The sequence below is a fragment of the Pan troglodytes genome, chromosome 6 (assembly GCF_028858775.2).
Source record: "Pan troglodytes isolate AG18354 chromosome 6, NHGRI_mPanTro3-v2.0_pri, whole genome shotgun sequence".
NCBI classification, from domain to species: domain Eukaryota; kingdom Metazoa; phylum Chordata; class Mammalia; order Primates; family Hominidae; genus Pan; species Pan troglodytes.
In genome coordinates, this window is record NC_072404.2 from 10,148,555 (window position 1) to 10,161,355 (window position 12,801).

General features: G+C 54.4%; 1 protein-coding gene across 4 annotated transcripts in view; it reads left to right on the top strand.

The window, feature by feature from the left end:
• SDK1 (sidekick cell adhesion molecule 1) overlaps positions 1-12,801 on the top strand; it is a 961,868-nt gene that overhangs the window by 893,535 nt on the left and 55,532 nt on the right. For all 4 annotated transcript variants that reach the window (XM_054687368.2, XM_518946.7, XM_054687367.2 and 1 more), the window contains 3 exons: positions 5,201-5,316; positions 7,421-7,607; positions 9,347-9,484. In XM_054687368.2, the coding sequence (XP_054543343.2) occupies positions 5,201-5,316; positions 7,421-7,607; positions 9,347-9,484 (441 nt within the window). The remainder of the gene's footprint in view (positions 1-5,200; positions 5,317-7,420; positions 7,608-9,346; positions 9,485-12,801) is intronic.

The window sequence follows — 12,801 nt, forward strand, 5'->3', positions numbered from 1 at the left end:
GTTGCTGAGTCACAGCAGTGCCACATTCTACTCCTTAGAAGCAAGCCACGTATTCAGCCCACATTCAAGGGAAGGAGATTCCCAAGGGTGTAAGTACCAGGAGGTGGATCTGCAAACAGCTCAGGGGCCAAGTCCAGCCCATTACCTGTTCTTGTAAATAAAGTTTTATTGGAACATTGCCACGCCCATGCATTACAGATTGTTGGAGGCTTCTTTTGCCATAGGAAGGCAGAGTTGAATAGTTGCAATAAAGCCCTTACGTCCCTCAGCTCATGTAGGGACCTGAAGCTCCTGGTGGGCAGGGCAGATGGCGCTCAGACGTCTGGGGTGCACTGGGCACCATGTCCTTTGTTCCTAGGGCTATGCACTTGCCCAGACACAGGGCTCTGCGTTTCCTGGGTTGCCTGCTCAGGCTCTGCTGCTGGCTTTCTTGCACTTCTGCCTTGAGTCATTGCTGTCTGTCTTCAACTCTCACTTGTCCCCACCTGAGTAGAAGCAGGGTGATCCCTTCAAACCTCCTGATTCATTGAGAAGGCCTCCCGAGCTGCAGAGTCACCCAGAATGGAGCCTGTCTCCAGGTCCCCCTGCTCAGGGGAGCAGATTGCTAGCAAGATTTGCCGAGAAGGTAAATTAGATCAGAGAATTCTATTTCCCATAGTTCCTTAGGAAATCAGAAAGAGAATCTCACCAGGAAAATGTTGATGTCATTAAAGTAAACTGAGGAATATACAATTTTTTAAAAATCATATAAAGAAAATTATTTCATTGTATTAAAACATTAACACTGATTCTCAAATTATCCATTAAAACCTTGCTTTACCCAAACAGTCAGTCAGTGGGCTACAGAAACTGGAAGTAGAAATCTGGCATGGTCTATCCTGGTCCAATACTGCTCTAGCCACAGCAGATGCTTGGCATGGCACAGGGAGGCTCCGGTGACACGAGGCGCCTGGCGTGGCACAGGGTGGCTCTAGTGACAGCAGACACCCAGCATGGCACAGGGTGGCTTTGGCAACAACAGATGACTGGCGTGGCACAGGGTGGCTTTGGCAACAGCAGACGCCTAGCATGGCACAGGGTGGTTCTGGCAAGAGTAGACACCTGGCACGGCACAGAGTGGCTCTAGCAGTAGGATGACCACCTGTCTGGTGTGAACCTAACATGCACCCCGTGTTCCCACCCCTCTACTCTTTCTCCTTCCATCTCTATAGTCAGCAGTGCCCTTGCTCCCTGGCCCACTGTCACGTCTCAAATCTTCCCTGTTATTTAAGGACCAGCCAGATGTTCTTTCCAGGAAACATCCACATCCCTAGCTGGACATGCTCTCTGGGCCCCGACCCTGTCCCCACACTCCGCCTGGCACCGTGATTATTGTGATGCGTGTCTCTCTCTGATGAAACTTGTCTTTCACATCTGGTGTCCACCTGTCCCTCAGCCCAAGGCCTAGACCCTGGTTAATATTCAGGAGGATTTTGGCAGCGTTAGGCTGGGATAACAAACAACCTCCAAGGGCTGGTCCCACCAGTAGTGCTGGTCCCTCCTGCTGCCACCCTCCGAGTGCCGGCATCTTCTCTTCTGCTACCTGCCATTTTCATCCCAAGACTCTGGTTGGGGGAGCAGCCCCCGTGTGACTGGCCAGCCTCAGGGCTGCTGGAAGAGAAGGTTGCAGGCCATGTGACTCTCCAGAAAGTGAGTTGTTTGGTCACGTGGGGCCAGAGGGGAAAATGTGCAGTCCTCCCTCAGTTGGAGCGACTGCCAGTCACAGGGCCATGTCGCTGTCCCCATATCAAATGGATGACCTTCCGCCTGGTGGACGGTGAATGTTTTGAATGAGTGGGCGGAGGCTGAATGAATGAGCATCATTCTCCCTGCAGAGTTAATTCCTACAGCTCTGAAACCTTTCCCTCACTCTCTGAAGCCTCCACTCCTCCACCAAATGCCATGTAGAACCGTTTTGTTTTGTTTTTTTTCTCCTGAGATTTGAGTCACACCGGTGCCTGTCCAGCTGCCTCACCTTGCAGCAGAGGTTCCTAAACCCTGAGGTGAGAGGGCTGCAGCCCAGGCCTGCCATGCAGGGCTCAGGTTCACCCTGGGTCTGGTGGGACATGGAGTTAGAACCATGAGCTGCTGGTGCTCTCCACCCACCAGCAAATTAAGACTAAGTCAGGGCAGCCACTGTGTCCCAGCGGCTGCTTTTGATCCAGCTGAAGCTCGCTGGCCACTTAGGGACAGCGAGCCCAGGGAGGTTGGGCGAGGCTACAGAATGCCGTCCTTGCTGCCTTTTGGGGCTTGGCTGTAGCCTCCAGCCCACCCCTTCCCGCAGAGGCAGGAGGCCACGCCATAACCCGGCTCAGCCCCCAGCGCCCAGCCACGCAAGGCCATCCAAGCAACCAGCCAGAATTCCAGAACATTTCAGAAATGTCAGGAATTCCACGATGGCTGTCAGGTGAGGGTCCCTCCGGAAGTCCTGAAAGCTTGTCTCTCATTGCCTCGGCAAGATCCCTCTCCCAGGCCGCAGAGGCCCCCTGGCGAGGGTACAGGACCCATCACACCAAGAACCTGAGTCACTCAGCTCTGCGATGGCATCGTAGCCTTAGCGTGAGACCCCAGAGAAAACCCCAGCTTTGCACCTTTCCCTTTAAATGCCGGTTGCAGGCAATCTCCCTAGCAGCAGACGCCAGCAATTGCCGGTCTAAAATGCTTTTTAAAAATAATTTCATGTATTAAAAAAAAGCTTCCAAGCTGGTATGTATGTCATCCTTACACCGCAAATGCTAAGGTGGGAAAACAAAAAACGAACGACAATCAGATGCTCCGTGTCTCCCAAACCGCACACGCTTTACGGAGAATGAGAGTTGCACCGGGGCTTGTCAGTGGCAGAGCCTTCCTGAAAGTCAGGTTCTCCTGTCAGGGTGGAGACCCAGAGGCTTTCAGGAGCAAAAAAGAAGTCTCCAAACCGACGCGCTTTGCTCAGTGTTGACATATATTTCTCTCTTCCCTGCTGGTGTCAACAAAAAATGCTTTGTTGCCTGCAGTAATTTTACGGTCCAGAAGTGCCTTGCTGTAGCATTGCTGGTAGGCACGGCAGTGCGGCTCAGCTGCCTGAGACAGGGCCATGGGCCTTTGCCCAGCTCGTCTCCACCCCAGAGAAAGGGGCATGCGGGCCCGTAATTTATGGGGGTTCACCTGGCGCTCACAGACCCCACCAGTTCCTACAGGCGGATATCCAAGTCCAGAGCTGTCGTGGGCGCGCTGAGTTGGGCCGTCTTTGGAAAGAAACCCTGGGGCTATCGCGGGGGGAGGGCGATGTCTCACCGACTAGCAGGGTAATGGCCGCGCTCAATTTTGCCTTTCACATTTTAATTGTACAACAGTAATTTTGCAATGGAATTGCCGATGGCAAACATGCAAAAGACATTAACTTTATTTATGTTTTGGATTATTAATGCGGCTGTTAAAATTCCTCCAGTTAGTTTTGATTGAATTGTTTTTTTGTGTGATTCTGTTGTTTAATGGGGCGGTAAATAAGAATTTCTGATAATGAGGCTGAGCATCTGTCGCAACAACCTGGTGTGGGCTATTAACATTTCCATTAACGGCAGGGTGGGCAGTGATAATACGGATACCACACAGTTAGAACAAAATAAATAGTTGGTGTCAGGCTGAGTGGGTGTTAATTACTATTTTATTCTGCGTTGGGGGGAGAGAGCAGAAAGTGGGGAGGGGGTGATGGGGAAGGGGCGAGTCCTGAGGTCAGTCTTTCCCAAGAAGGCCTCTCCAGAGAGCCGGGTGCTGGGCCATCTCCCTCGGACAGCGACTGTTTTATCGTCTCCATCGATGGTCCGTAAAGACACTCGGTCAAAAGGCTGCACTCCTGGGCCGCAGCCCCGGCGGCAGGCGGAGAGGAGTGCTCGGCTGGCCTCTGCCTCCGGGAGCCAGGCCCCCTGCACAGCTGCCCTGGAGCTCCCCAGGGCCCAGCTCATGGACAGCCGGGAGAGCCCCAGTGGGAGGAGGGAGTAGCAGAGAATAGGCCGTCAAGAGAAAGTGCGCAGCGTGGAATTCAAAGATAGTGTGAAGCTGGCATGGGGCAGACAGGACGGAGACGTTCTGGAACGCAGGCGTGGGCTCCCAACTCCCTAAATGGCTGTGTGGTGAGGTGCGGAGGTGCGGCCACACCCCTAATGGCGGTGTGGTGAGGCGCGGAGGAGGTGCGGCCACACCCCTAATGGCGGTGTGGTGAGGCGCGGAGGAGGTGCGGCCACATCCTTAATGGCGGTGTGGTGAGGCGCGGAGGAGGTGCGGCCACACCCCTAATGGCGGTGTGGTAACGCGCGGAGGTGCGGCCGCACCATCCTCATGTGTCCTTTGGTTTGCGTGTGCCATGCAGCCCTGCAGACGCAGACAGCACCCCAGTGAGCTCCTCCCCAGGGGGAGCGAGGGGGCTGGAGGGGAAGACTGGATCCTCAGAATTTGAAGCCAGAGCTGGCCTCAGAGAGCAAAGTGCAGCCATGTTCTCAAACATCGGAGCTTCCTGTCCCTCTTAGAGGGGCAACTCTGTGTATCTGGACGAACTTCATCTAGATCAGGGCTTCATAGCCAGGGATGCCTGAACCTGTCATGGGAACACAGCTATCTTTTCTCTAATCTCAATCAGTAATATTAGTGACAAAAACCACAGCAGTCAGGGGTCCTGTGACTCCCTCGCCGATAGAGCCGCAGTGACCCTGTCACATCCCAGGCATTGCTGGGACCTCAAGTTAACCTCCTCACCCACCAATGCTTTGATCTCACAGCAACCATCAGACCAGCCCCTAAGCCTGGTCAGGTATTAACCAAGAAGCACGTGGATTACGATCTCATACCTTTGGTTTCAAATACTCTGCTAACTGTATCTCGGTATAATTATTTTTCTGTGCAACTCTGTATATTTTATTGTATGCATTTAAGAACATCGTATGGGAAGGATTTGTGGTCTTCCCTGGCATAAAAGGGCTGAGAGCTCTTAGGGGGACACAGAGCCACGGATCCCAGGACATAACTGTCTAAGGTGTCCCAAGCCGGGGCGACGGCCCAGGGCAGAATCTCTCACGTGGTTCCCAGCGGAATTAGGGCATGCTCGAGCCCCATGGGCGTGTGGGCGAGGGTCCAGGCCGGCTGTGAATGAATGTCTCAGCTTCTCTCCACATTGCTCTTTCTTCAGCCCCGGCCATGGCCCCGCAGAACGTGCAGGTGACCCCACTCACGGCCAGCCAGCTGGAGGTCACGTGGGACCCACCACCCCCGGAGAGCCAGAATGGGAACATCCAAGGCTACAAGGCAAGGCCCTCCCGTGCGGTTGCCTCCCCTGGCTCGCTCGGGCACCCCTCGTTCACGTGGTCCTGCCTACTGCGTTGCCAGCAGCAGACCCCGCAGGCGCTCCACCTGGAGAGCTGGGGCCCAAGCGTCGGAGCTTGGCTAGACCTGGCCTGTTAACTGTGGTCACAGCTGCTTGTGGGTGGGAGGCAGCACAGGGGCCAGGCTCACTGCACACCTGGCTGTGCCCACCACAAAACAACCCAGGTTGGGGGCCCTTGTTTGTCCAGTGGCTTCTCCCCACTCTGGACGCATGGCCTGGCTGGGGAACCCTTCCGTTTCCTGGGCCCATTCTGGAGCCCCCAGTACATTGGCTGACAATAAAAGAACATGGGTTGCCTGGAAGAGACCAGGCTCCCCATCCCAGCTCCCCCCTTGGTCACAGTTGGACACTGAGTGAGTCCCTTGATTCAGTCGGTCCAGGGTGGGGCCCACCAGTCTCATTCCTCACAAGGTCCCAGATGTGAGGTCCCTGGGAACCCTGCTTTGAGAACCGCCACGGTAACACGTGAGAAGCCCATTGTCACTGGAGGGTCTAGAGATGGGGAGAAAGGAAGGCAGCAGGCCATGACAGGAGAGCGTCGAGTGAGGAATCATTATGCGGGGCTGGATTATCCAGGGGGCGGGAAGCACCTCTCCACGTCCCATCCCTGAGGCCTGGCCTCCTTAGAGAGTACAGGGCCCATAAGCATCCGGGGTCTTTGCCATGAAAACGCCCCCATCCTTCTCCTGAATAAATTCCCCTGTCTGTTCTGCTGGGACCCAAGTCGATCAGTCATCAGATTCTGGGGGCTAGCCTCCCCTAATGACTATTGGACCAATTAAATGTCCATTTAAAGATGATTTTTGCAGGTGTGTTATGAAAATTAATACCTTCCTCCATGGCAGGGCTGTTACAGTGATGAATGAGCTAATGGTGAGCCCCATGAGCTTGGAGGCATGGTGCTATTTATGTATGTCCAAAATATGTTTTCTAATTTCCTTAATGATAAAGACACTGAACTTGGATATTGATCTCAAATTAGCAAGGCCTGGGCGAGCGGAAGATCTTAGACGGTCAATTCAGTGAGCAGAAGCCCGCTACATCCTGCAGGTGGAAATGAACGATGCTCACCAGCCAGGGCCTGCCCAGCAGGAGCGAGGCGGGTGGGTGTGCGAGGCAGGCGTGCCAGCCCTGGGGCGCTCCAGGCTGCCTCCCCGAAGCCTGCGTGCTGCCTGTTCACATGGGCAAGCCGCTCTAGCAGCCTGGCCCTGGTTTACACCCACAGAGCCAAGGTGGGTCTTCTGATTGGTGTTGTCTCTGGGCAGCCTGGCTGGCACTGGCCGGAGGCAGCAGTGGTTTCCGGCCAGCTGTCTAGGGAAGCAATTCTGGCAACCTCTTTAAACCTTTGTGCTTGGGCGTCAAGTTCAACTACAAGCACATAAAAGCTAGACAAGAGGAAATGGCACCCCAGAGGAATGAGGCCTTCCTAGCAGCCCTGAGCCCAACATAGTTCTCCTGCCTGTTGTTTTTGATTGCTTTAATCTCCAAAGTATATTGCCATATTGAGGAAAACTTAGATGTCGGCTCTGAATAAAATGTGGGAACACATCGTAGGAGTTGAGGGTTTGTTGTCTCCATAGCTCGGAGCAGGGGGTGGACACGGGGCGGCTTCCCTTCTCTCCAGAAGATGGGGGAGAGGGAGAGGCCAAAAATCAAAACACCAACAGAGCTAGGTCTGCAAGGAAAGGCACGTCATCAGCAGCTGAAGGGCAGCTTCCCTTCCATCCTCAGACCTCATCTTCAACAGCGCTTTGTTTAACGAGGCAATGCTCATACCCTAGGTGAGCAACAGGAAAATGTTAAACATCGTCTCCCAAACAACATTAGCAGCCAGGGGTCCCCGTCCATGCACAGTAGCCTCAGCTTCTCCCTGATTCCTCCAGGAGGGAGCCTTTCCACCTTCCCACCCAGGACAGCTCGCCCCAGAACTCAGCTCACCCCCTCGCTCTGACGTTACATTCAGTGGCCCCCCCTTACTGGAAGGCTTCCCCAAGGCCCACCCCAACCTCTTGCTGTTCCTAACAGATTTACTACTGGGAGGCAGACAGCCAGAACGAAACAGAGAAAATGAAGGTCCTGTTCCTCCCCGAGCCCGTGGTGAGGCTGAAGAACCTGACCAGCCATACCAAGTACCTGGTCAGCATATCAGCCTTCAACGCTGCCGGAGATGGACCCAGGAGTGACCCCCAGCAGGGGCGCACCCACCAGGCCGGTAGGAGGAAGGCGGGTTTCCTTTGGGCAGGCCTCCTTGGACACGTGTTTTGAGAGCGCCAGCTCAGGTTCCCTCACACAGTGCTTCCCGGCCCGCCCAGGCGGAAGGCAACACCTTTTGTGTAGCTGGGAGTTTCTGGATGGGCAGGACTGGGTTTGGCTCATTTGTTCTCCCTGTGCCTTGCCTCTGACTGGTACACAGTGGCGCTAAATAAATGTTAGGTGGGTTGGAGCAATGCATGCTTTTTTCCAGAGCCCTGGAGATTCAGAGGGGAGGAAGGGCTTTGAGTCTGCAGCGGGGCCTCGTTCATAACTGACAGCATCCATTCCAGTTCCTCCAAGAAATGGAACTTCTCATCAGGGTCGCCTGATAGCATGTCCAGATCCTTGGGGGTAGGCTCCTCGGGCAGCAAATCCAGGCCACAGCGACGGGAATTCCCCTGGGTCTCAGGGCCACAGACCACCCCTGGAGACTGCTCACTACATGCATGCCACGGGCCAGTCCCGAGGGCTCAGACAGGTGCTGCGCTGCTATGGCCTCATCTCCACGCACAGGGCGCAGCACCTGTTCTCAGCCGACCCCTCTTCCAGCGCATCTCAGTTTCCTAGCAGCCTGGAGGATGCTGTGAAGCTGCTTGGCCTTGGGCTCTGAGGAGCTCTCCAAGGCCCTCTGTAGGATTCTGGAAGTCTGAGAGACTGGGAGAGTGAGGTCTGGGAACCATGGGCAGAGACGCAGGGCTCAGGGCCTTCCGACATCCCATGGGCTCAGCTGACCCACAGACAATGGACTCCGGGAATCAGGGCCCCTTGGCATCAAACTCCCATGTGCTGACCACAACCAGGTTGCAAGGACCACTTCCTCTGGCTTCATCCAGTGCCCGCATCTGAGCTGGAAGGATGCGGGCAGATCTGTGGGCAGAGATGAGGGTAGAGCCATGTTGAGCACTGCCGGTCTGGCAGGTCACAGCTGTGGGTCCCAGAGACTGGAGGGAGGGCAGAGAGGGAGGAGGGTGGGTGCCACTTCACAGGCACTTCTGAGCAGCGAGGGGCACCAGGGCGAGGAGAGTAGGTCCCCCACCTAGGCTGTCTGGTAGGGGCAGCCCCGGTACACGCCCACCTTACACGGCGCCCGGGCAGAGGGGGAGCTGCCAGCAGGCTCCACATCACCCCGGCCACACACCTGACCTTCAGTAGCTCTAGATATTTCCACCAGCTCCCTCCCCGCTCCAGACCCAGGGGGACACTCAGCCTGGAGAGTGTGGTGGGAGATTTCACGTGCAGGAGCCAGGGGTGTCCCCCAAAACCCCCAGGCCTCTGAGGGAGAGGCGAGGAGGGGTCAAGAGAGGCTTCGTCCATCACAGAGCTCCGTCTCTCCGGCAAAGAGCAGGACTAGAGCCTCTGGAATCCTCCAGCAGTTGCTAGAAAATGGAGCTCCCTGCGTTTCATTTTCTGTTTCCATCTATTATTCATTTTTATGCCTTTGCCGTTTTGTCTCTCAAGCCCCTTTGTGTTTAAACACTGTCATTTTCTCCGCTCCTCTCAGGAGGGTCTGCGTGTCTGATTGATCCTCGGAAGTTCTGAGGTGATCAATAAATCTTTTCATTTTATGACATTTAGACTTTTACTGAGTTGAAAATAACATTGAATAACATTTTTTATTCTATACGGAGGCACAGACATGTATGTATATGATCTATGTAGGAGCCCCCGTAAAAGTCACTTTGTGTTCTATTCTCCCAGCCCCTGGGGCCCCCAGCTTTCTGGCGTTCTCAGAAATAACCTCCACCACGCTCAACGTGTCCTGGGGCGAGCCTGCGGCGGCCAACGGCATCCTGCAGGGCTATCGGGTGGTGTACGAGCCCTTGGCCCCTGTGCAAGGTAAGACCCAGGGTTGGGGAGATGGGAGCGCGGGCCACACCAGTGCCCAGCCCTCTGCAGTCTACACAGTGAGCCGCACCTGACCGCTTCTGTGGGCCAGGAGCCTTCTGGCGCCTGAAGTGGGGGGTTTTGGAATCTCAGCTGGACGGGGCTGGAGCTGAGTGCGTGGGGAGCGGGGACTCGCGGGGAAAGGCCTGTGAGGAAAAGCTGAGCCAAGACCAGACCTCTGTGTTCTGAGACCAGAACGGCACTCTCCCTATGAAGCCGTGTCATATATGCCCTTGACCCTGTCTCTGTCACACTCAAGACATTCCTCTCCTATTCCTCCCGAGATGTTTGTCCTGTGGTCGCCGACAGAGACCACCCAGGGTTCCACTTGAAGCCACGCCTCACAACACAGGCCTTTGGCTACCCTCAGCATCCTAGGAGGGATGCTGGCATCCCCGTGTCTTAGCACCCTGGTGCTCCCCTCGCTTATCCGTCCCCTCAGCGGACATCTATGAAGCTCCTGTTCTACATGCTGGAAAAGCCAAGACGTGCTCCAGATGCTGGAATCGAGGACCTGGGAAAGCCAGGATTTTGACTGGCTTATTTATCAGGACCCTGGCTTTCCTGCGTCCAGGCAGTTCCTATTCCAGGGCAGAGGTAACACACAGGTAATTAAATCAGCAAACAACAGCCCGAGCGTGATCAGTGCTTTGGAGGAAAGAGAGGAGGGCTAACACAAGAGGCTTAGGGAAGAGACTGGAGTGACAAGGGCCCGGACACACAAGAATCCCGGGGAAGATCTTCCGAAGGGAGGATCCGCCAATCTAGGGGCCCACGGTGGGCAGAGCTTGGGTGGTGCTGGTGGCTGGAGCTTGGTGAGTGGGGTGCAGGCACTGCAGGCCACAGCACACGGGGCTATGGCATATCCCACTGGAGAGTGACACAGGAGCAGGAGGACCTGACCTCCCCAAGACCAGGATCCCTCGGGCCGAATCCCCCGTCTCAGTGTCACGATGGAAAGAAGCTATCGTTCATCTCCACACTTCCTAGATCAACTGGAAACAGCTTCCAGAGAAGAGCAGGGAAGGTGTTGCCAACACAGAGGACTTTGAAAGAGGAAATGTCAGGGGCTTGACAATGAGTGACAGGTGAAAACGGAAGGTGGAATGCAGATGGCTCGGAGGAGAACGGGTGGCAGAGATTCTGTAGACCAGGGAGTGAGGAGGCCGGCTGGGGCTGTGGCATCATCCTACAGGAGAGCGGCGAGAAGGGGAACGGTGCGGGGGCAGGGGAGGAGGGCTCAGATCAGGGGTGTGTGTTGAAGGTGGAGCTGGTGGGGTATTGGCGTGAAGCGGAGGAATGGGGGTTGCGGGCAGGTGGCTCTGCCCTGCTGTGCATGCGGCCGTGGCTCTGCACCTGCTGAGTCAGTGCACACCCTGGTCAGGTATTTGTTCTTGTTTTTGTTTTTGTTTTTTTTTGAGACGGAGTCTTGCTCTGTCTCCCAGGCTGAAGTGCAGTGGCACGATTTCTGCTCACTGCAAGCTCCGCCTCCCGGGTTCGCACCATTCTCCTGCCTCAGCCTCCCGAGTAGCTGGGACTACAGGCACCCACCACCATGCCCAGCTAACTTTTTGTATTTTTAGTAGAGACAGGGTTTCACCATGTTAGCCAGGATGGTCTCGATCTCCTAACCTCGTGATCCACCTGCCTCGGCCTCCCAAAGTGCTGGGATTACAGGCGTGAGCCACCTGTAATCTGCCCGGCCCCTGCTTAGGTGTTATTCCAGTGCCTTCTGTGTCCCTCTGTCCTGCCATCCAGACACCAATGTGTCCACCAAAGATTCCGGTCTGGGAGGCACGTCTTTCCCACCACACTGGGGTGAAATACAAGTCCAGCTGTCTCTGCCTTATGGTCCAGGGCAAGTTTCCCCCTGTAATATACACAGACAGACTGTAAAAATTATAGATTATTTAATGTCTGCGAGGAAAAAATACAACGAGCACATCAAAGAATATCGGCGCTCCATTTAAAGCCGTGATAAAAGTTTCCTTTAAAAATAAGCACATTTAGATGAAACAGGGAGTTGATTTGATGAAGAAAATTTAAGCACTAGTTTTTTATTTCACTGAATCTCAGATGCCATTCACTGTAAGATTCATCGTTATTTTATGAAGTGCTCAGAAAGAAAAAATGCTCCCAATAAACCAGGGCCCAATACTTTTGTATCATCAATTCTGAGCTGCATCCCAAATCGGAGATGTGAAAATCTGAGAAAGAAAAAAAAAATCACGTCTTAGACAATCGATGGACTTTGGTAAATAACAGTAGAGGTGAGATGTGGGCGTGGTTTTTGAACCAGCAGAGAGGGCACGGGAGGGACGTGGATTTAGTGTGGCCACTTCGAGGGGCGGCCGGGATCTGTTGTGACCTTCCGAGTGCCCAGCACCTGCCTGGGAGCCAGGGGGCCTGGACGAGGCTGCCTTCGAGGTCCCACAGCAGAGGCCCAGAAGCAGGCATGCCATTTGCTCTTGCTTGTCCTGCAGGGAGAAACAGTAGAGAATTTTGGAGACACACACGGGTTCCATGAGCCTGTGTTACAAATGCCTTTTCAAGGGTCATAACCAACGAGGACCATTTAAATGAGAATTGACTGTGAAAGCTTCATAGTTCTGATTGACCTATGAGTCCTTCCTAATCAAAGGCAGCTCAGGTTTTCCCATTCTTCCTCAAGTAAGTGACTGGTTCTGCTCCCCAGTCTTCTGTGTTAATGGATTTGCAGAATCTCCGTGGAAACTCCATGGTGTGTGCCTCTGGGCTTCTCTCCTGGGCTACTGCTGTTAGTCTTGTGAGAAAGTGCTTCATGGGCTGGGCGTGGGGGCCTGTAATCCCAGCACTTTGGGAGGCCGAGGTGGGCGGATCACAAGGTCAAGAGATCGAGACCATCCTGGCCAACATGGTGAAACCCCGTTTCTACTAAAAATACAAAAATTGGCTGGGTGCGGTGGCTCACACCTGTAATCCCAGCACTTTGGGAAGACGAGGCAAGTGGATCACGAGGTCAGGAGTTCAAGACCAGCCTGGCCAAGATGGTGAAACCCCATCTCTACTAAAAATACAAAAAATTAGCTGGGCATGGTGGCACGCACCTGTAATCCCAGCTACTCCAGAGGCTGAGGCAGAAAATTGCTTAATCCTGGGAGGCGGAGGTGGCAGTGAGCCGAGATCGCGCCACTGCACTCCAGCCTGGGCGACAGAGCAAGACTCCGTCTCAAAAAAAAAAAAAAAAGAAAACAAAAATTAGCTGGGCATGGCGGCATGTGCCTGTAGTC